The sequence below is a fragment of the Danio rerio genome, chromosome 5 (assembly GCF_052040795.2).
Source record: "Danio rerio strain M-AB ecotype USA chromosome 5, GRCz13ab, whole genome shotgun sequence".
NCBI lineage: Eukaryota > Metazoa > Chordata > Actinopteri > Cypriniformes > Danionidae > Danio > Danio rerio.
This window is the reverse complement of record NC_141025.1, coordinates 27,074,394-27,097,932: the sequence shown is the minus strand read 5'-3', so window position 1 is coordinate 27,097,932 and position 23,539 is coordinate 27,074,394. Positions and strand designations below refer to the sequence as shown.

Here is a 23,539-nt window from a genome sequence, read left to right as displayed (position 1 = left end):
CTTCGCGATGGACCACTGGAGAAGTGAGCCAATGAGAGCAAACGTAACACGACCCTTTTCGGAGTATTATCCCTACTCACGGAGCTTCACTCTGGGAAACATTTCTTGGAAAATATGGGAACAACACTCACGACCCCATTTCAGGAGTTTGTTCATAGGCATGATGAACTTGTACTTCTGACAAAAACAAAAAGCATTTAGACCTGCAGGCGAGAGCACGGTCCATGTACATGTCTAATGTCATTTACACTCTATTGACCTCATTTTGATACCTTTAGTCAGTGAACGAGATTTTATCATAGCAAGATGAACTCCAGGTGTTGCATTTATTTATTTATAATTTGTTTGCTGTATATAAGACGACGCTTATGTTTCAGGCCTTCAGCGAGTTGAGCTAATAAATCATCTCGTTTCTAACAACAGTGTCAATACTAGATGGGTCACGTTGTTGTTGTTATTTCGCTCTCAGCAGCCGCACACACACACACACACACGTGTCTGTTTTTGTGGAACAGAATGTACCATGAACTAGAAGTGAACTTGAACGCCTCCCTCCGATGCAGAAAGGACAGTGCAAGCAGCACTTCCGCTCTAATGCAGAGTCATGCTCGTGCTTTAGCAGAACAGCAGAGTTCCTCGTCTCCAGAAGACACTGACTGTACTCTGGGATTTCGATATGTTCAGTACTATAGTGCACTCTGAGGAGCTCTCTTTAGACGAAATGCAGAAGCCGGGTAATTCCTGAGACAAACGAGGTCAAAATAATAAATGCAAATCAAAAGCAAATTTGAAGTTTTTAACTCCGCCAGTTAAGTGGGTCAAACCAAGACAGACTCTGCAGACAACTCACCTACTTATGTAAATCTATATTAGTGTGTGGAGACAGTCTCAAAAATAATACATTCACGAAATAAAATTCATACATGCGCCACACAATTCATGTTTACAAAATCAAATTTGTGGGTTCAAAACACAATTCATCAATACAATACACAATTTGTGAATTCACAAGTAAAAATCATAAATATTGTCGCCAAATGAAGTGGATTTGTGTATTTATGACTCATGTTTCAATTTATGATTTATCAATCTTCTGAATTTAGAAGTTGGATTTGTGTATTTATGAATTGTGTTCTGAATTCAGATGTTGGATTTGTGTATTTATTAATCGGGTTTTAAATTTATGAACCAGATTTGTGTATATTTGAATCATGTTTTTAATTTACAAATTGGATTTATGCATATTTGAATCGTGTTTTCAATTGATGAATTGGATTCGTGTATTTATAAATCGTGTTTGAATTTAGACGTTGGATTTGTGTATTTATGAATCATGTTTCAGTTTAGACGTTGGATTTGTGTATTTATGAATCGTCTTCTGAATTTAGACGTTTGATTTGTGTATTTATGAATCATGTTTCAGTTTAGACATTGGATTTGTGTATTCATGAATCGTGTTTGAATTTAGACGTTGGATTTGCATATTTATGAATCATATTCTGAATTTAGCTGTTGGATTTGTGTATTTATAAATTGTGTCTGAATTTAGACCTTGGGTTTGTGTATTTTATGAATCGTGTTTGAATTTAGACATTACATTTGTATATTTATGAATCATTTTTTAATTTAGACATTGGATTTGTGTATTTATGAATCATGTTTAAATTTAGATGTTGGATTTGTGTATTTATGAATCGTCTTCTGAATTTAGACGTTTGATTTGTGTATATGAATCTTCTTCTGAATTTAGACGTTGGATTTGTGTATTTATGAATCGTCTTCTGAATTTAGCCGTTGGATTTGTGTATTTATAAATTGTGTTTGAATTTAGACATTAGATTTGTATATTTATGAATCATTTTTGAATTTATACATTGGATTTGTGTATTTATGAATCATGTTTCAGTTTAGACGTTGGATTTGTGTATTTATGAATCGTCTTCTGAATTTAGACGTTGGATTTGTGTATTCATGAATCGTGTTTGAATTTAGACGTTGGATTTGCATATTTATGAATCGTATTCTGAATTTAGCCGTTGGATTTGTGTATTTATAAATTGTGTTTGAATTTAGACCTTGGGTTTGTGTATTTTATGAATCGTGTTTGAATTGAGACATTAGATTTGTATATTTATGAATCATTTTTTAATTTAGACATTGGATTTGTGTATTTATGAATCGTGTTTGAATTTAGATGTTGGATTTGTGTATTTATGAATCGTCTTCTGAATTTAGACATTTGATTTGTGTATTTATGAATCTTCTTCTGAATTTAGACGTTGGATTTGTGTATTTATGAATCATCTTCTGAATTTAGACGTTGGATTTGTGAATTTATAAATCATCTTCTAAATTTAAACATTGGATTTGTGTATTTATAAATCGTGTTTGAATTTCAAGAGTTCCCACTTAGATATGCTTGGCATTTATAGCAGGTTTGGCATGCTGTCCCGGGAGAGAACCCTGAGCTCGGAGATATTTGAGCCCAGGGCTCCCGCCCGGTCAATAAGCATATCAGGGGATCCGAGATCAGGTAGGTCTCGATCGCTCCCCCTTTAGAAGGGAAGAAAAAGGAGGAGATGGGGTGGAAGGGGGGATTCTTCCAAAACGAAGATAGAACAATAAGGAGAAAGTGTTCCATTTATATTAAGCTAGGATCATTCTGATTGGATTATTACTGATTACGGATGAGTGGCCAGCAGTGCACAATCATATCACATGCTCCTCTCGAAATTAGTTTGTAAAACTTCACTTAGACGTTGGATTTGTGTATTTTATGAATCATGTTTGAATTTAGACGTTGGATTTGTGTATTTTATGAATCATGTTTGAATTTAGACGTTGGATTTGTGTATTTATGAATCATCTTTTGAATTTAGACATTGGATTTCTGGATTTATGAATTGTGTTTTGAATTTAGATGTCGGATTTGTGCATTTATGAAGTGTGTTCTGAATTTAGACGTTGCATTTCTGTATTTATGAATCGTATTTTGAATTTAGACGTTGGATTTGTGTATTAATAAATCATTTTCTGAATTTAGACGCTGAATTTGTGTATTTATGAATCGTCTTCTGAATTTAGACGTTGGATTTCTGTATTTATGAATTGTGTTTTGAATTTAGATGTTGGATTTGTGTATTTATGAATCGTGTTTTGAATTTAGACGTTGGATTTGTGTATTTATGAATCGTCTTCTGAATTTAGACGTTGGATTTGTGTATTTATGAATCGTCTTCTGAATATAGACGTTTGATTTCTGTGTTTATGAATCGTCTTCTGAATTTAGACGTTGGATTTCTGTATTTATGAATTGTGTTTTGAATTTAGATGTTGGATTTGTGTATTTATGAATCGTGTTTTGAATTTAGACGTTGGATTTGTGTATTTATAAATCATTTTCTGAATTTAGACGCTGAATTTGTGTATTTATGAATCGTCTTCTGAATTTAGACGTTGGATTTCTGTATTTATGAATTGTGTTTTGAATTTAGATGTTGGATTTGTGTATTTATGAATCGTGTTTTGAATTTAGACGTTGGATTTGTGTATTTATGAATCGTCTTCTGAATTTAGACGTTGGATTTGTGTATTTATGAATCGTCTTCTGAATATAGACGTTTGATTTCTGTATTTATGAATCGTCTTCTGAATTTAGACGTTGGATTTCTGTATTTATGAATTGTGTTTTGAATTTAGATGTTGGATTTGTTTATTTATTAAGTGTTTTCTGAATTTAGACGTTAGATTTCTGTATTTATGAATCGTGTTTTGAATTTAGACGTTGGATTTGTTTATTTATGAAGTGTGTTCTGAATTTAGACGTTAGATTTCTGTATTTATGAATCGTGTTTTGAATTTAGACGTTGGATTTGTGTATTTATGAATTGTGTTCTGAATTTAGACGTTGGATTTGTGTATTTATGAATTGTGTTCTGAATTTAGACGTTGGATTTGTGTATTTATGAATTGTGTTCTGAATTTAGATGTTGGATTTCTCTATTTATGAATCATCTTCTGAATTTACAGCTTGGATTTCTGTATTTATGAATCGTGTTTAAATTCAGACATTGGATTTGTGTATTTATGAATCTCGTTAGAATTTTGACGTTGGATTTGTCTATTTTTCAGTTGTATTTTGAATTTACCAATTAGATCTGTGTATTTTTAAATTTTGTTGTAGAATTTTTTTTTGTAATTTTCTTTGAGACTGATCTGGCTCCATATTAGGGCAGTGCTTATATATTATTGCTGTAATATTAATGCATATTTTTTGAATGATACAAAATGAGTTGACAAGTAATATGAGTTATAAAAGAGCTAACTTTTTTTTAGCTAGCTAACATGTGGTTCTATCTATATTTGCATTGTAAACCTTTAATAAAGGTTACATTTGGATTTTATTTGTATTTCTGTGTCATATACACTGTGCAGAAAAAAACAAAGCAAAAAGTGCAAAATCTGTCTGGTTCATAAGCGACGGCCTTATGCAAAACAAAATTACACAAATCCAAATTATGTTATAGCTACAATCAAGAAAACTGTCAGTGATTAAATATTAAATACTGACTGAAAAAATATTGATTGAAAATAAAATTCTGAACCAGTATGAAGAGGATACAAGATTGAACCGATATTGGTTTGAATTATATATATATATTCTTTTATTTAATAATACATGCCAAACATCTTATTCACATTAAGGAATACAGTATACACAATTGTATTTGCATCCAAATACTTGGCCTTCTACTGTAGGACAAAAGTCCCCGGATCCCGCTTTCTCTGTTCTCTCCTCTGTCATTCAGCTCGTATCTTTTGGAAGAACAACATGCATTTTATAGACACTAAGTTAACTAAGACCTTTCCGTTCAAACTACAGCATTATTGCAGAAAACATGTGCTTGGACTTGTTAGCAGACGAGTGCTCACCAATAAGTTTCAAAAGAAGTGGGTGGTGGAGGAGGGGGGTGGGCGGAACTTGACTAAAAGTGTTATACAATTCACAACCTTTTTATGCTACAGTATAGGAAAATATTAAGAAAATACTGTACATGAAGTCGTCATGTCATTTTGGCACACTGGGTAGGTTGTCATAGTGTATTGTCCTCTATCAGACACACAAACGTTCTCTTAAAATTCTATTATATATTAAACTCGTTGTTTTTTACATCCACAGAAAGATTTACAGATCATATACAGAACATTTACATAAATATGCTCACTTTTCTATCTCAAAACAAACCAAAAAAACTGTTTAATAAGAGAGCAAAACAGAGGATTGTGAAATAAACTTGCATTCAGTAAATTAATCAAACATCCTCTCTGTTTACGTTTGCTGGAACCAGTCCAACAAGAGGATTTGTTAAATGACATTACTCAAAATAACACAGCGTGGACTTGTTGTACCTCCGTTTTAAGGCTCTTTGCAGTATAATCACTGTGTTGACGTGGTAGCTCGATCTTTGTGAAAGAGAGTAGGCCCGAATGGGAAACAAATGTTTGAAATCATAAAATGAAGCAAACCAAATACCGTATGTCGTACTAATATTAAGATCACTGGATGCGATTAAACCACAGTGATTAAAATTACTGCTATGCACAAAAGATTTGTTCATATTCTATGTTTTTGGTTCACACACAAGCTCTAACACCAATTCCCACATCTCAGGACACTTTGTTGACACACTAATAGTAAATGTGTTCAAATCTCTTTGCACATCAGTAAGGCAAATGAAATGCGTCCTGTGAGTGATACATGTGGTGGAGTGATTCGTTTACTAAAAAGTGACTATACCGGACAGTACACTGGATTTACGCCAGATATACACAGTACATTTCTGTATTGCTTTTAACTGCACCGTTTCATTTGATTGAAGTTAAACAGCAAATTAAAACCGTGTATCGTAGAGCATTGATTGATTGATCTGAATTAAATGCTAAAAATAATACAGTCTTGATCTCCTTATCTTTCTGAATACCCATGATCATACTGTAAATCAAGGCAATAAAAGTTTTTATATTAAACAAAATCCTTGTTATAACCCTTATATATACAGTATTAGAAATAGCTGATTAATATATTCTCAGTTTCTCTGGATTTAGAATATTAAGTTTTGCTTCTATGTAAACCGCAATCATTTATTTTGTAAACTACTGATGACATTTGTTCCCAATTTAAGATGAAACTGTTGTCATTTAGATCATATATATATATATATATATATATATATATATATATATATATATATATATATATATATATATATATATATATATATATATATCAATATTTATTCAAATAACCCTGATTTTTAATGACAACAAATGCAGACATGTATTACTGTGAGCAATTGTCATTTTACATAAAAAAATGCTCTAAATGACAATATTATTTGCAATTAGGAATGTTATCAACATTTATAGACTATAACATAATATGTGTGTGTGTGTACTCATATTTATCTGAGTTTGAACTCAATCCAGTTGATTAGTGATTATACTGGTGTGCATAATGAACTCTTGCTCTAAAGTGCATAACACTTCTCACTGACCGACTCTCTCTGTGGCGTCTTGCATAGCAAGTCAAAATATAACACCTGTTCTGCGTGAAATAACACACTTATGTTAAGACAATCAGGCTGTCAATTCAATTTTGGAACTATTAATTTATCTTTTTTAATTCTTGTGACAGTTTAAAAGCATGTTTGGGATGGGATACTATTCTACTGCGATACATTTTTGCCACAGAAGCAAAACACGTGTATGAATGTAAATACATAGATGACCAACTGTGTGCCAAATATGCAGTAAACAACAAAAATAGTGTTATCCAATGTTTCAACTATTCATTCCAGTGTAATATTTAGGAACGAAATTATAAGATCTACACAATACTTATTTCCAAATTTAACTTGCTACATGGGCATGGTTAATGTTAACGTTTAATGTTTAAATATTTCACATACAGAAATATTATGCAGGGCGTCATGGGGGCTCAGTGGTTAGCACTGTCGCCTCACAGCTAGAAGGTTGCTGATTCAAGTCTCGGCTGTGTCAGTTGGCATTTCTGTGTGGAGTTTGCATGTTCTCCCTGTGTTCACGTGGGTTTCCTCCGGGTGCTCCGGTTTCCCCCACAGTCCAAAGACATGTGCTATAGGTGAATTGAATTAACTAAATTGACTGTAGTGTAGGAATGTGATTGAGTGTGTATAGATGTTTCCCAGTACTGGATTGCAGCTGGATGGGCATCCACTGTGTAAAACTTATGCTGTATAAGTTGGCAGTTTATTCCGCTGCGAGTCGCCTAATAAATAAAGGGACTAAGTCGAAGGAAATTGAATAAATGAATGAATGAAAATAGTATGCAGTTTACTGTATATACAGCACGGCATACTAGCACTCCATTCCAAACATGCTGGTAGTTTGATTTCAGTTAGTTACTCTTATATAAATAGCCTCAAATCGGCAGCATATTGTGATTTATCTGGAGCATTACACACCACAGAAGACAAAACATGATCATTTAACTCTTTAAAATTGATTTTATCTGAATAAAGATTAGGGCGAAAGTTCACTAATTTAGATAATTACTGTGGTTTTTACGTCTTTTTATATTAAATCTATTAAAAGTACTTTGTGGGTCTTAGGGAAGATTTGTGTATGTTGTTCTGTGTATGTTCACCAATCTGTGTGGCTTTCAAATATCAGAACGTCTGTGTTTAAAATTTAGTATACACTGTACTGCATTTACATAACTGCCTAAGTCCTGAACTTGTCCTGAATTGTTTAGAATTGAACCACCCTCTAGCAGGCCTGTTGGAGATAAACTATACTTATAAACTGTCACTCTATGGACAAAGAGGATGATTCATGTTGTGACATAGATGGCCATTCTTAGTTAACAGTGTAAGTTGCTTTGCAATGTTAAAGGATTAGTTCACTCAAGAATCAAAATTTTTAGTTAAAAATAACAGCCTAGCTGGCAGCACATTGTTACTCTCGATCTCTAAATTAGCTACCTGTCTGATTACTTTTTCACAATAAAGTCAAAAGGGCCAAAAATAAAATCTTCTTCCAGGATTTTTCTATTTAGTGTAGTCTACTGCCATGTCAGTGCATTATATGGAATAAGGTTCTTGTCCAGCAAAAGGTCAGACATTTTCTTAGAAGTCTTTTTTACCACAAATATTTATCTTGCATCAGCTCTGCCATGCGCTTCCACAAATTTCTATATTATGTAATCATGTTGGAAAGGTCAGGCTTGGTGTAGGTGAAGTTTTTGTGGGTAAAAAATCATGTAGGACCCATTGAAGCTGTATAAAATACTGCAGTTTACATCTTCACCCTGCTGGCCTCAATTGAAGTCCAAAATCCTGAAGTTTTCAAAATAGCCCCAAATTATTTTAGACTGAAGAAAAAACATGAATGTCTTGAATGTCATGGTGTGTGAGTAAATTCTGGAATTTTTCATTCTGAAATGAACTAATCTTTTATGACCTGTTCACACCAACACAAATGTTTGGCAGAAAAATACAGTAGACGGTGCTTGCAGAAAAGCAGAAATACTCCAGTCCCCCTGGTACAGAGAGTCTCGAGCAGCCTTTCAGGTTTGACACTTGTTCCTTTTTTTTTTTTTTTGAGGAAAAAAGGATTCAAACCATAAAAAATATTTACTGCAGCTTTTTTGCACAACATTCATCCTGGTGTAAACAGGCCTCTATTCTCAGTTTTCCCCTCCTAATGAATACATCCCCAATCACACTTCCCAATTTAAAGGAACTTGATAGGAATGTCGGCCTAATGCCAGTGGTTCTAAAGTTCTGAACTGGTGAACTCTAAAGAAAATCTGACTTTGCATTGCAGTGTTATAACAGGAAATGAACGGGCAGTTGCTACCCATGATAAAACATTCCAGTGCACAGCTAATTACTCACTCAGACAGTACTAATTAACGGACTGGCCCTTGGATTTGAAACGAGGTAGAGCCATCCTACAGGAACTAGATCTACAGTGCCACCGCTACCGGTCTGCCATCATCACGTGTAGTTGTGTCTGCTGTCAAAACTTCTGAAAGCTGACGGTTTGGCCATTTTCCTCATAGACAGTGAGTCTGTCTTACCCTCCAGCCTCGCCCCGGTTCTGGCCTTCTGGAAAGGGTTCCTGGAGCTCCCCCGGCCCTTGTCCATTCTCTCGCTTATTGAGAAGCTCTTTCGAGAGTAGATGTTGGAGTGCGACTCCTCTGAAGAGGAGCAGCTGTTTGCTCGCTCTAGTCTAGAGATGGGTGAGCAAAACGGGCCTAGTGCGAGGCCCAGGCCCAGGTCTGCACCTATTACCCCACTACTGCTACTCTGACCCACCTTACATGTGTCTCCCGAACCCTCTGCTGGCTCCTCTAAGTCAGACTCAGCGTGGCTGAGCTCAGCGTCTCTCTCAGGGTGCGAGACGCCAAGGTCTTGAGGCTTATCGAAGGTGAAAGATCCTCCAGGTGAGTCTGACCGCTCTGGCACAGGGTAAGGGGTTGAGACGCAACGGGTGTCGATGCAATCTGTGATGCTGGTGTATTCGGCCGCCTTCACCTGCACACCCATGCCACCATAGTACCCACGTGATGTGAACATCAGACTGTGTGACTTAACCAAATGAGGCTCGTCCAGAAACAGAGGCCCTGCTGTAGACAGGAAGCGACTACTTTTGGACCGCTCTAGTACACCAGCTGATGGTGGCGGTGAGGGGTCCAGGTCCCAGGGGGGCAAGGAATCCGGCAGCAGGTGGGCAGAGCAGAGCGATAGGTCAGCGGCGGCGCTGTCCTCAAACAGGACTGTACCATCCGACTGTCTTTCGCTGCCGCCTGCCCTTCCACTACAGTCCCGTCCCCCTGAGAGCACCGCCTCCATGATCTCCGAATGAAGAGATGAGTCTCGAGCCAGAGTTGGAACTGTCCGAACCGAATCCAAGAAGCTCTCAGTGGGCGGGACGTCCTCTGAGGCAGAAACATAGATGTCTATGCAGGAAGAAGGGCGGAGCTGCTGCTGCACGGATAAAGTATTCAAAGGGGTTGGCTTGGACTCTTTGGGACCTGCTCCTGAGGACACAGACTGTGAGCTGTTGGCCCGGTGGAGGCTGAACAACTTGTCTTTAAAGAAGCCCTCTCCACGGTCCGCCCCACTCCTGTCTTTGGAAGAGTGGCTCACGTAGAAGGAGTGACTGCGGACACGGGGAGCCAGGGCGGTTGGGGAAGTAGGAGAAATGGACTCGTCGCCCCCCTGCTCCAGAGACTCCTGTAGCCTGTAGGAATTGCCTTCTTGGCTGTTGAAACTGCTTTGGCGCAGGATGTAATTGGTATCAGTGCAGTCTGATGATGTCCTGGACCGGGCTTTGTTAACTTCGCCTCTGTCCATTCCAGCAACTCTCTCTAGGGCCACAGCAATGCGGCCGATCATCTCCTCCATCTGGGCGAGCCGGATGTCTACAGTCTGCAAGGACGCTTTCATAAAATGTTCCCTCTCATTCACCTCCTCTAATCGCATCGCCATGTTCTCCACCCTGAAAAATCAGACAAGTCCATTACTGTTGAGCCATTTATAATAATGTATGTGTTGTTTGCACTTGATATTGGACTTTTATTACCACTTTTTATTACAGGAATGTTGGGGATAGATTTAAAAACAAAAATCTTATCAATCCCAAAGTTGATAATCTATTACCAGTGAAGTAATAAAGTGTTGCTCTAATGGTGGTTTGAAAAAATACAACGGCGAGTAAATATGAAGTCAATATTTGTCAGATAATACTTTAATTGGCTTGGCTTCAGTGAAGGGAATTTTTATAATATAAAAATGTAAATTTATCTTACTAATAATTAATGGGTCTGTATAGACCTTTTTTATGGCTGCTGCATGGAGGGCGCCATATCGACCAGCGTCTTCCGGTAGAATGCTAAAAACTTCTGTTTACAGCGTGTAAAACTGGTAATTTGCGCTCCGAAAATGGGTTTCAATGACGTTTTTAATGGATAACAGTGTTTTTGTGACACATAACTTAGAAATGTGTCTGTTAAAGGCGTTATAATACGTCACATGTGGTTCAAGCGCGTCAGAAATACGAGAAAAACTTTCTCCTAGTTCACGTGTCTGCCGTCAGAAATACAGTGTGTGTTCTCAGCCTGTCAGCTGTTAGCTCAGCGGCTTTTTAACACACACACACGCACACAGAGAGAGACAGAGAGAGAGAGAGAGAGAGAGAGAGAGAGAGAGAGAGAGAGAGAGAGAGAGAGAGCAAACCAGAGTACTGGCATGAAACTTAACAGGTATGAAAGTCGTGCAATTTACAAAAATGACCAATAAAAGTCTGTTATTGATACTCTGCTGGCTGATTTGCTGTTCATTCTAATCGCGAGCCGTTTGTGTTTTATTTCGTGTGTTGTTTTTACCACGGTTTGTGTTTTTCTGTCATTTCGAAATGACACTAGCCTATATTTTCACTTTGTCACTGTTATTAAATCAGTGTGTCAGTGGCACAGTACAGGCTACGTGTGTGTGTCAAAAATTTTGGTGAATTACATTTGTTTGGGCTGGTTATATATTTGAAATAAAGAGAAAATGTTGACTTTAGCGATGGCAAGGCTTCATATAAACTGCAGAAGATGCCGTCTGACAACGAGGGGAAAATGCCTCACAGCAGCTGTTTTCCATCCTATTAGATCGCATTTCTTTAAATGATCAGTCCAGGAGATGGTGCTGATGGACAACAGTATCAGTTCAACGAGGATAAAAGCAGGTAAAATAGATTAAAAATATTGTTTCAAAGCTGTCAAAATGTGACTGTTTACACGCATCAACTGCCGACTGGAAGTTCTTCGCATTCTCCTTGCGTATACACGCAAAGCATAATGGGTAATTTTGGGTTCCAAGAAAAAGGTCTATACAGCAGTCAACTTTTGAATGGGGTCAAAATCCTTCTTTAAAAAACTATTGAAGAATACCCGTTCTTGTCCTAGGACAATTTTGTAAAACCTTTTTTGTCCACATCAAAAATTGATTCATGTACTTGACAAAATAGATCACACAAGCGAATCAACATATTTGGAGGTTCTTTAAAAAAAACAAAACTAAAATATCTCCTGATTTAAAGTGATTTCATGTGTTTATAACCTTTCAGATGTCACACGTATCCTTTCGTCATTGGAGGAATTGAAGCGGTCATCTTTCTCTCTGAAATACTCCTCCATGCACTGCTCTTCAAAGTCATGCACTTTCTTCAGTTCATCTTCAGTGATGAAAAGCTCTGTGGGGGGGGGGGGGGGGGGGGGGGGTTCATTATTGATTTTCCTGACATGAGATGTCCAAGTGTTTTCAGTTTAACATAATGTCTTAATGTGCCACAGGATTATACTGGATAATGTATTCATACCATGCAGTACAACGCTGCATGTATAAATAATATGATTTCAAACACAGAAATGTTTCAGTATTACAAAATAATCATGTTTGGCAAAATACAGCATCAAAGAGAATTTTTAAGTCGACAGGAGTTTGTTTCACTCTCATTAGGAGTATGATCTGAGACAACAAAATGGCTCCTGCTGTCATTTTGAGCCTTTCGCTATATTGCAACACTGTTTTATCACTCACTCAGCCCATAGTCCCGTTCATCCTCATCGTGCTTCCTCCAGCGACAGCACAGGTGTTTGAGAACCATAGTTATGTGGCTGAAGATGATGAGTGGAGGAGGAAGGACCGGGCGTTCATGGAAGGTCATGATCAGCTGATACCTCTGAAACTTCCACACCTGGTTGGAAATGGACTTGACTTCAAAGAAAGTGTTACTGTGGAAAAAAGAACATAGTTTCACAGGTCTCAGTATATGAAAACACGTCCACGAACCTTCAGCAGTCTGACTACCTGATGCATGATGCAAATACATCCAGAAAGCCCGGGAAAGAACACTGCAAGTTATAATGACATGGCTTTTGAAAATAGAATATGCCAACAAAAATCTTTTAAAGACCAAACAATTGTAGGCCAAATATGTACATTTTATTTTTGTAGATTTATTCTTATTCTTATCTTGTTTCCTTTTTTGTCAATTTATATCATTCTCTTATCATTTAATTTCTTCTTGTATATTTGCTCATTCTTTCTTTTTTTACTCCCCCCCTCTTTCCTGTTTTTTCCCTTCCTATATGTTCTTTCTTTCATTGACTTTCCACTTTTATTTCCTTCTTTCCTGGTTGTTTCCTTTCTCTTTATTTGTTGATTCATTCATTAATTAATTTCCTTTCTCCTCATTTATTTATTCATTCTGTCAATTCTTTTTATTTCCTTTTATTCTTTGTTCATTTTTTCACAATTTATATAATCAATCCATTAGAACTACCATATTTTGTCCATAACCTAATCTAAAAATTAATAGTTACATTAAAAAAATAACAACAACATGCAAATAAAAAGCCATCAGCCTTTGATTTTTTTTAAAATTGAATTGCAACCCTCGGGGTGATTACTTTATATTAAAGTCACATGCAGCAGATTAGTTTAATAGCACCAGGTTAAACTTTTTGACACCTTTACGACACTCACATTCATTAAAAATAAAGGCCATGACTGAATTTAGAGGAAGGTCTTAGAGTGACGTTTTCCAAAATTAAATGATCTGGGCCTATTGGTGTGTGTGTGCATTGTTGCATGCAAGGATATACAGTATATACAGTTGAAGTCAGAATTATTAGCCCCCCTGAATTATTCGCCCTCGTTTTTTTTCTCCCAATTTCTGTTTATCGGAGAGAATATTTTTTTCAACACATTTAACTCATCTCTAATAACTGATTTATTTTATTTTTGTCATGATGACAGCAAATAGTATTTTACTAGATATTTTTCAAGACACTTCTATATAGCTTAAAGTGACATTTAAAGGCTTAATTAGGTTTATTAGGTTAACTAGGCAGGTTAGGCTAATTAGGCAAGTTATTGTATAAGGATGGTTTGTTCTGTAGACTTTCGAAAAATATATAGCTTAAAGGGGCTAATAATTTTGTCCTTAAAATGGCTTTTAAAAAAAATTCTAAACTAGTTTTATTCTAGCCCAAATAAAACAAAACTTTCCCAGAAAAAAAAATATTATCAGACATGCTGTGAAAATTTACTTGCTCTGTTAAACATCATTTGGTAAATATTTAAAAAAAGAAAAAAAAAAAATCAAAGGGGTGCTAATAATTCGGACTTCAACTGTATTTATACTTATAACCACCTCAGAGGATATTGGGGGTGTCGAGTCACAGGCATTATTATTCTGGAGGTCGGAGGCTGAAAAGTTTGGCAACCACTGTTGTACTGCATAAATATGGCAACAGCCTAGGACTTTTGTTAAATTGTTTTACTAAAAGGTTTTCGGCAGCTTATATCCATTGTTTATAAATGCATAAACAATATTAATGTTAAATGAAACTCACTTAAAGACAGCAATGAGCAAGTTAACTAGCAGGATGTTGGCCACCAGCAGGTAGCAGGCCATTATGGCAGGGACAATCCAAGCTCCAGTTTTGCAGGGTGGAAGAGGCATGACAACTCCTTCTTCTGTGGTGATGTTCTGACCACAAGGAGCTGTTAAAAATAAACACAATGGGGTATTGTACACATTTAATGGACTGTTAGAAAGAAAGAAAAAATGGACAAAACAGACAATCTCTCTCAATTTCTGACACATGCTCAGAAAACATCAAATCAAAGATCCAGTCAAAGTGGGTTGTGGATAAAACTTAAATGGAAAAACTATATGCACCAAGTTGTGGATTTCAAATATATTACAAAATATATTCCAAATGACAAATTGCATTCACAATATATTTAAACATATGCCATGTTTAAAATATATTGACAGAAAATGTACAGCAGTCTTTTTTGATGGTTGCTTGTAGCGCAGGTTAGAATGTATTGAAAATACATCACACGTTTTTTCCAAATGGGATGGTTCAGTTGCTGTAGCTTTCAAGGAGAGGAAAGTCAGTCAGGTTCATAAGAATTTACATGTTTGTGAGTCATTTACTGGTTTCGATATTTAAAAATCACACTCAGAAGCCCAAAGTGAGAGAACTGAAGTAACATGGTTTTTTGCTGAAATCGCAATGATTAAATTCCAAATTCGTTATTATATATCAAAAACTCTGACAACTGAACCACGTGAAAAAACTTTCATATTGATGAAAGGAGGCACATGTATTTAGTTGTTAGAAAATGTATAGTGGACACATGGAGATGGTCTTTCCAGAAACACTGAATGTTTGGAGATTATTTGAGGAAACGCAAATGGGCACTGATGCTCATGCTACATTATCTATGATATTATGGATTTCCCACCGGTAAGCTCTGTTTACGTTGTGAAATGAGAAGGAATCACACTGACTGCCACCAGGGTAATGGGATGTCAGTCAGTGTCAGCTGGCGGTGGCAAGTTCATGATGGCGACTTTAGCATTATTCAAGTTTCCATGATAGGGTTTAAAACCACCTCAGTGTCACCTAGTCAATTTAGTTGTCATAACACCTTAAGCATTTGCCCCACCACGGAAACCCGGCCATTAGCCTTGCGGTGGCGTGCAGGGGTGCCATACACTCAATGACCATCAGGGGGCAGAGATGAGGTGATGACGTGACTGTGAAATTACAATGGCTCTGGATAAATCTAGCAGAGTTTAAATATTGGATATTGCCTATATGGGATGGACCACTGTAACGCCCAGTTCCTTGAGTGCGCATGTAATTTTCGACCAGCCATAGTTTGTCATTCACTTTGGGATGTAGCTTCCTACTATTCACATCTGAAACAAAGAACGAAAGCGTTATTTCAGCTCTCTCATCTTTGGGCCATCCATCTTTCAGAGCACAAACACACACAAACAATGGACGGTGTCCACAATTGCACACAATGAACATACACACAAAACACAAAGACAAGCTTATGCAAACTCTACAGCATATAATTGAAGTCCTCGTGATCGGAGCACTGCATTACTAGGAAGTAGATTGATTTATTTTAGGCACATGAAATAACTGCAAGCCTGTAGATAGCCTCGTGAAAGATGTGGTTCTTTTTTCTCAAAAAGTGGACCTTTTTGCAATTGTACCTTTTTGCCTTATTTTCTATTTAATAGTGAGATATAAACACTGCATTTTAGTGAATTTAGTATTTTTAACTTGAGTAGCTTGTCGGATGGTCAATCATAACCATATTTATTTATGTACCAAAAATATTTCCCAAAGATTTAGAATAAAAGAAATGTAAAAAAAAAAAAACACATATTATTATTATTAAAATACAAATTTATTACATTATATCATTAGAAGAAAACAAGAATCTGTTAACATTTTAAATGAAAAAAATTGTAGCCTATTGTAATTTATTAGTCAAATAACAAACTGACCAGCACCATTTGAATTTTGCCATTTGAATAATAAAAAAATGTAAATAATAATAATAATAATGTTTTAAATTGTTTTAATAAAAATTAGTTTAACAATCTTTTTTGCCTCTTTTGCAATAAAAAAGTACATTTGCAAACTCATGGAAAACAACAATATCCAAAATCGTATACAAATTAATTTTAATACGTTCTTTTTCAAGCAGTTTTTTGTTTTTGTTTCAAGAATAAGGTCTAAGATTTAGAATAAAAGTTGTAAAATGTTTTCTCTTCTTAAAAACAATACAGTAGCAAAAGATGACTTCGCTTACATCACATTGTATGTTTTCTTGCACAGCTGGATGTTGGACTCATGAACAATATTTATTAGCATTGAATGATTAGATGAAGTCACACCGAAGCGACAGCCAACAGAGGTTTCCACTTGATCTTAAAGCCTTTTTTCCCCGATGGATTATTTTCACTACTTGGGATGGCATAGCAGTCACAATAGGACAATTGAGAGCGCATGTATGGGACAAACTCTGAACCTTTGTCAGTGAGGGGTGGATCTTTCGAATCACCCCTGGCTACAGGCCAAACTACAAAAAAAGAATAGCAACACTGTTGTTGTTACAGGATTTGAGGATTCCTAAGTTAAATCAACCATCTTTATTATTCGTCAGAACCTATTAGGTAGAATCCTTTATTTGATAATCATTGTTGAGATTTAATGTATACACTTAAATAAAGATAAACCTATTAAATCCTGTGTATTTCACTGTGAATCTGAAAGCAATTTGTTTATTTTAAATTTATACTAACACTTATTTTTAAGGCTTTTATTCAGCAGAAATGCATTAAATGTATCACAGGCTACATTAGTATGATACATTGCTACAATCACAATATGCACATAGATATTACTGTTTCCAGCACTGATAATAATCACACATATTATTAATAGCAACAAACATTATTTAGCACCAAATCAGCAAATGATTTCTGTGACACTGAAGACTGTAACGATGCTTAAAAATATTAGTAAAAATAGGAACAATGTAATGAATCATTACAAAGGAACCTTCTGTAAATGTCATGAGTTTTGTCTACCAGTATTGTAAATTTTGCACTGTCTATTTAATGAATAGAAATTATACTAACATTAATGGACCTTTTCCTTACCTTGGTGATCATGAGACACTTCTTTTAAAATCATTCAAAAATGACATCAGGAGTACTTTAAACATCCTATAAGGGATTCTACTCAAATGCACCTCTTTAAACTTTAGAATTTGTGCTCTAACACAAATAGTGGTCCACAGCTATCTTCAAGGAGGGCTGCAAGATGAAATATTTATAATGGGCTTCAACATTAAAACACTAAACTATTAAAATGGCAAAAAACAATCAAATAAATGTCACATGCACTACTATTTTGCACCAGAGAATAATAAAAAACAAAACAAATTTATAAATCATCATGCCATCATTTTCTCACCAGCTGAACACAAAAGTAGATATTTAGAAAAATGCTGGTTGCTGGCACCCATTGGCTTCAATAGTAATTTATTCCTGCTATTGAATTTGATGGGCAACAGCTACCAGTATTCTTTAAAATATTTTATTTTGTGTTCAACAGAAGAAAGAAATGCTTTGAGGTTAGCTCCGAGATGAAATATTCATAATGGGCTTCAACATTAAAATAATAAACTATCAAAACGGCAAAAAAAATGTTAACATGCACTTCTAATTTGCACCAGAGAATAATAAAAAACAAAACAAATTCATAAATCATGAAAACAGGTTTTCCATCCTCAGCTCTGGTACTGTATGAATAATACAAGCAGATACAATTTCTTGCATCACTAAGCTTTGATATGGGCCATCCCCAAAATATTTCGATGCTTTTTCACACTGCTGCTGATGCTTCTTCGTCTGCAGATTCACTATGAAACTATTTTAAAACGGCAGAAATGATCCATATCCTCCTGTAATGACAATATAAGTGCAGCCATTTACAGAGCATTTAAGAGCACACACACAAGCACTCACAAAATCTGATCCACATATACTTTATACTTCTGGGACAGTTGATGCAATCAGAGAACAGCTCAGCACATTTGCGCATACAATCTGACCAGTAATGATGAGACATAAAACCTGATGCGCTGGGCTTGAGTCTGAAACCTAGTATACCCAAAACGCCTTGTGACCAATGCAATAAACCAGCCTTACGGTCGATTTGGTCAGCAAACACCTCTCCGTAGATCATCCAGTATGGCATGAAGAAGATATTGCGTGCCAGCATCCAGGATGGGTCTTCATTGGGATTAAGGATGGCCTGACGCGCCACACCGAAACTCATCAGCACCACCAACATGATGATCACAAAATACATCATGTCAATCATCTACACTCACCCCGAATCAAGAGGAAAAGGGGGGAAAGAGAAAAACCAAGAGTCATTTCAACCTGAATTTGAGAGTTGCTCTATTTATCATTAATGATTAAACCAATCCCTCACCATCTTGCCGATCATCATGACGTATGGACCCAGGTATTTGTTCACTCCGAAGATGTCGAGGAGTCGTATGTACCAATAAATGATATTGACGCAGTAAATGACCCTGCCGTAGCTCATCAGCGGCGGGTCCTGCAGACGAAGCACCATCCCGATGGAGAAGATGAGGATGGCCATGAGGTCAGTGATGTTCCAGTACTCCTGTAACCACACTTTCACCTTCTGAAGCAGCTTCCCAGGTTCGGACATCAGGATCTGAAACATAGGAGAGTTTGTTTGTGTATTAGCATCTATGGCTATTCTTGTGGCAAGATCAATTTATTTCAGAATGAATAAACAATAGTGGCATACAGAAATAATGACAAAACGACTGACAAAACTGAATCATTAAAAGAAACATTATGAAAGATTTTTACATTTCGATCTATATGTAATGGGGAAAAAAAAAAAAAAGAGTAAGATTATTCAAGATAAAAAAAATAAAAAAATGTTCTGAAAACAGGATAATTCACCCAAGCATTAAATTCTGTCAACATTTACTCACCAGCTAAACACAAAAGAAGATATTTAGAAAAATGCTGGCTTTAATGGTATTTTCCCCTCTATGGAATTTGATGAGTAATAGTTTTCAGCATTCTGTAAAATATCTTATTTCATTTTCAACAGAAGAACGAAATGCTTTTAGGTTTAAAAACATATAAAGGAGAAAAAATTAAGTAATTTTTAAAGGAACTTTTGCAGAAAACATGCTCATGGGTGAGCTAAAGTACTCAAAATTTTAAATTTTCTGCTAAAATTTGAGGGCTGTTGAGCACGTTTCTAAACAGCGCTAATTTGCAATTGTGTTCATGTGCTCAACAGAAATGAGTGAAGATCATTCAATTCATCAGAGTTGTATGTCAACTCATAAACAGACCAGCTGATCTTCGCGGCTTTAAAACACTCCATGCTCCCTGTATTTGTAGTTAAACTCAGTAAACAAAGATTAGTTCAGTGAATCAATATCAGTGAATCATATTCATTTCCGTTAAGCACTCAACAGCACTCAAATGTGCGGGAAATGGACACTTTTTAAAATTTCAGTACAGACTGGTATCAAACTCCAGTGTCGTGACAACACTACATGGTAGTATGAAGAAGAGTAAGGCTGAAAGTCATCAAAGTGAAACAAGATGCTGAAGCATTAGCTGAAACGCTTTGATAGCAGCTGAGCTTTTATTATGCCACAGTTTGCTGCTTCCTCTGGTTCTTCTGGTCGTGGTCATGTGCTGTTTTAATACAAACTAAATACATTTTAAGGTTCAGTTTTAACGCTGCTTTAATAAAACACAACATATTAAATTGTCTTGGGGGTTAACCTGATTTATTTTAAACCAAACCGGAAATTGAGGGTGTTTGACATCATTAGCATGGTCACACAATAGGACACAGTCCTTGTGACTAGTTAAAACTGTTTATTTTTCTGGATTTTAACTTTCTTTAATGCATTTGGATTTTAGATTTTTTTAAAGGACAAAATCGTACATATTGTGCCTTTAAAATAAAAACTTGCATGTACAGTTAATTTGTGAAGATCACAACATACATAAACTCACTATATGAAAATATTCATATTTGTGTATTTCTGAATGTCTGAATATGATATCTTTTATTTAAAAAAACACAATATTAAAATAGTAGTTTACAAAGCACATGCTAGACATAAAACTATGTTTGCACCGTAATAAATGTTAACACTCCTTGTCCTGTGTGATTGCTGTCTTGCTTTGTTTACATTTGTCATTTTGCTTTTTTTCACATATCTACACATACACTGTAAAAAATGCAGAGTTCAACATAATTCCTTCATGTTGTCCCAACACAGATGGATTCATTTAGCTTATTTGTTTTTACAAAATCAAATGGACAGAATATAAAACTATTATTTTCCCCCGAAAAACTTTAGAATTGTATTGTTTCTACTCATTTTAAATAAGTAGTTTAAACAAGCAGCAAAAGCCATTTTTATGAGTGCGTTACACACTACACATTTGACATGTTTGGCCATGCAAATTATAAATAATAATAATAATAATAATAATAATAATAAACAACTTTATTTTTATGTAGCGCCTTTAAATATGTATAGTAGTAAAAGACACAAGGATGAATGCAAAAAAAAATGTTAAAAAATTTAAAAACACATAAAATGATAATAGTAATAGATATAAATAAATCTATCTTAAAATGTAATATATTTTAAAATGAATAAGTCAAATATTCAGGTTGGCATTGGCAAACAAATTGTGTGTTTTTTTTTAAACAAACAAGGACAGACAATCCTTCAAAGAGCAAAATCCTCCGTATTTACTGATTTCCACAAGAGGGCAGTAGCAGACTGTTTATTTGAAGGACTTCACGTTTGACAGTCTCCCCTACAGTAAGTTTTGTACTGAATTGCAGCTGTGTAATTACATGCAAATGTAATTATTAGAAAGTGCTTATGAATAATAAATCATCTTTTCCAAAATTTCATGGATCAAAGGAAACAATATTCCTTGCTCACTGAGTGCTAATGAAGTCTCACCTCTCTCATCTTCTCGATGCCATTGGTGAATATGTAGGCAATAACAATCCACTCCTGAGGAGAAGGCCACAGGTCCATCTTCACCAGCACAATATAGTTGAAGAGCATCAAGTATCCTACATACGCCAGCTGGGGGGAAACACACAGTATCACGATTAGAGTTAAAAAATAAAAACACCCATCAGTCTTTTTTAGCTCAAACAGTTAACCATTCAAAACATTCTGACTTCTTTGTTAGGCTTATATACAGCACTGCTTTTATAATCTAGACTTTAACCTAAGCATTTTTCTATTCTATTTTCAATATACTGTTAAACATTCTCATAAATAAATGAAGCAGTTTTGTTCAGCAAGAACACATTAAATTGTGTGACAGGTAAAACATTCTGAAAGATTCAACACTGAAAACGTTATCAACACTCATCTGTAACTCGAGAACAAAATCAGCACATTAGACTGATTTCTAAAGGATCGTCTGGCTATGAAAACTGTTGTAATGACTGCAGAAAATACAGCTTTGTCACCCCAGGAGTAAATTCTGATTGAAAACTTATTAAAACATTTTAAATTGCAACAAAGTTTCACAATAATACTGAATTAACAGTAATCTTGATCAATTAAATGCAGCCTTGGTGAGCATTAGAAAAAAAAAAATCTGGTTGCAGGTTTCAAGTTTCATGATTTGCTATGTATTTAAAATAAAATGTATTTGTGGTCATTTTATTCTATTTTAGTTAGTTTATAGTCATTAGCTTGTATTTTAGTTTAGTTTCAGTGGTTAGTTTTAATTTAATTTAATTTATTTAATTTATGATTTGATTAAATATTATTTATTTTTTATTAAGCTCTGAGACCTGTCAGAATAAAAGTTTCAAGGGTTCTCATTAAGTTTTACAGAAGATGGAAAAAAGTAAGCTTGTAATAAACTTTCATTTACTGAACAGAGAAAAAAAGTAGCTACAAAAATGTAGCAGAGGAATGATTTTTTTTCTGTTGCATCAACATAAAACACACCACTGTCATCTCTGTGTAAAGCTCTTCTCATTTTGCAACAGATTTGGTATTTCTGTGAGAACGGAGGAAAGATTGACACTCTCACTGTTGGTGAACACACACACTGCTCTGTGTAAACACTACAACGTGACATTGTGATGGGAAGGGGAGAGCGTACAAGCATCACAAGGAAAAAGAGTGAGTAAATAATGAAGACAGAAAAAAGAGCAGAATTTTCCATCTTTAGGAGCCTAGAGATTTGTTAGATTCATGACCTATATTTAAAACATAGATGAGGCTAAATGCAAAAAAAATCTTGGCTGTTTTGATGTCTAACTTGCCAGCATTTGAACATTTTTCCCCCTGGACCTGGTATGAAATCTATTGATATGAATTTCTTCAATTTATTTGAAAGTGAAAGAATTCAGAGGACATTTCTCTGAAGACTTCATTGACAAGGTGTTTTGATGTTTATAAAGATTTGATATGCTAAACACATTGCACAGTACAGTTCGTCTTTGTGTAATAAATAATAGAGTTCACCATGCAAAACCAGAACTTGATAAAAGGGTTGTTGTAAAACTCATACATTTTATGACCCACTAGAATGAGCAGATTACGGTCCTGAACCTTCTGATTAGTAGACACACCGATGATAAATGATAAACAGTTTAAGTCAGAATTATTAAACCCCCTTTAAAATTATTATTATTATTTTTTTTAAATATTTCCCAAATGATGTTTAACAGAGCAATGAAATTTTCACTAGTCTATTGTCAGTATGTTTAATAATATTTTTTCTTCAGGAGAAAGACTTATTTGTTTTATTTTGGCTAGAATAAAAGCAGTTTTGAATTTTTTAAAAAACATCTTAAGGTAAAAATTATTCGCCCCTTTAAGCTATATTGTTTTTTCGATAGTCCACAGAACAAACCATCGTTATACAACAACTTGCCTAATTATCCTTAAATGCCTAGTTAACCTAATTAACCTAGTTAAGCCTTTAAACGTCACTTTAAGCTGTATAGAAGTGTCTTGAAAAATATCTAGTCAAATATTAT

At 35.2% G+C, this 23,539-nt stretch overlaps 1 protein-coding gene and 1 long non-coding RNA gene across 15 annotated transcripts in view; one reads left to right on the top strand and one right to left on the bottom strand.

The window, feature by feature from the left end:
- The first annotated feature begins 1,457 nt into the window (after positions 1-1,457).
- LOC147843982 (uncharacterized) lies at positions 1,458-4,402 on the top strand. The gene is made up of 4 exons (XR_015491245.1): positions 1,458-1,511; positions 1,631-2,799; positions 2,839-3,332; positions 3,782-4,402. It is a non-coding gene; the product is annotated as an uncharacterized LOC147843982 (long non-coding RNA).
- A 2,762-nt stretch (positions 4,403-7,164) lies between these two features.
- trpm3 (transient receptor potential cation channel, subfamily M, member 3) overlaps positions 7,165-23,539 on the bottom strand; it is a 250,897-nt gene continuing 234,522 nt past the window's right edge. For 12 of the 14 annotated variants that reach the window (XM_087253504.1, XM_087253505.1, XM_087253500.1 and 9 more), the window contains 7 exons: positions 21,486-21,614; positions 18,923-19,174; positions 18,634-18,808; positions 14,453-14,603; positions 12,633-12,826; positions 12,153-12,285; positions 7,165-10,545 (listed from right to left, as the gene is read on the bottom strand). In XM_087253504.1, coding sequence (XP_087109630.1) covers positions 9,039-10,545; positions 12,153-12,285; positions 12,633-12,826; positions 14,453-14,603; positions 18,634-18,808; positions 18,923-19,174; positions 21,486-21,614 — 2,541 coding nt within the window. In that variant the 3' untranslated portion in view covers positions 7,165-9,038. Of the gene's footprint in view, positions 10,546-12,152; positions 12,286-12,632; positions 12,827-14,452; positions 14,604-15,392; positions 15,817-18,633; positions 18,809-18,922; positions 19,175-21,485; positions 21,615-23,539 lie in introns of those variants that run through there. The other 2 variants (XM_087253513.1, XM_087253512.1) reach the window with 2 other exon arrangements.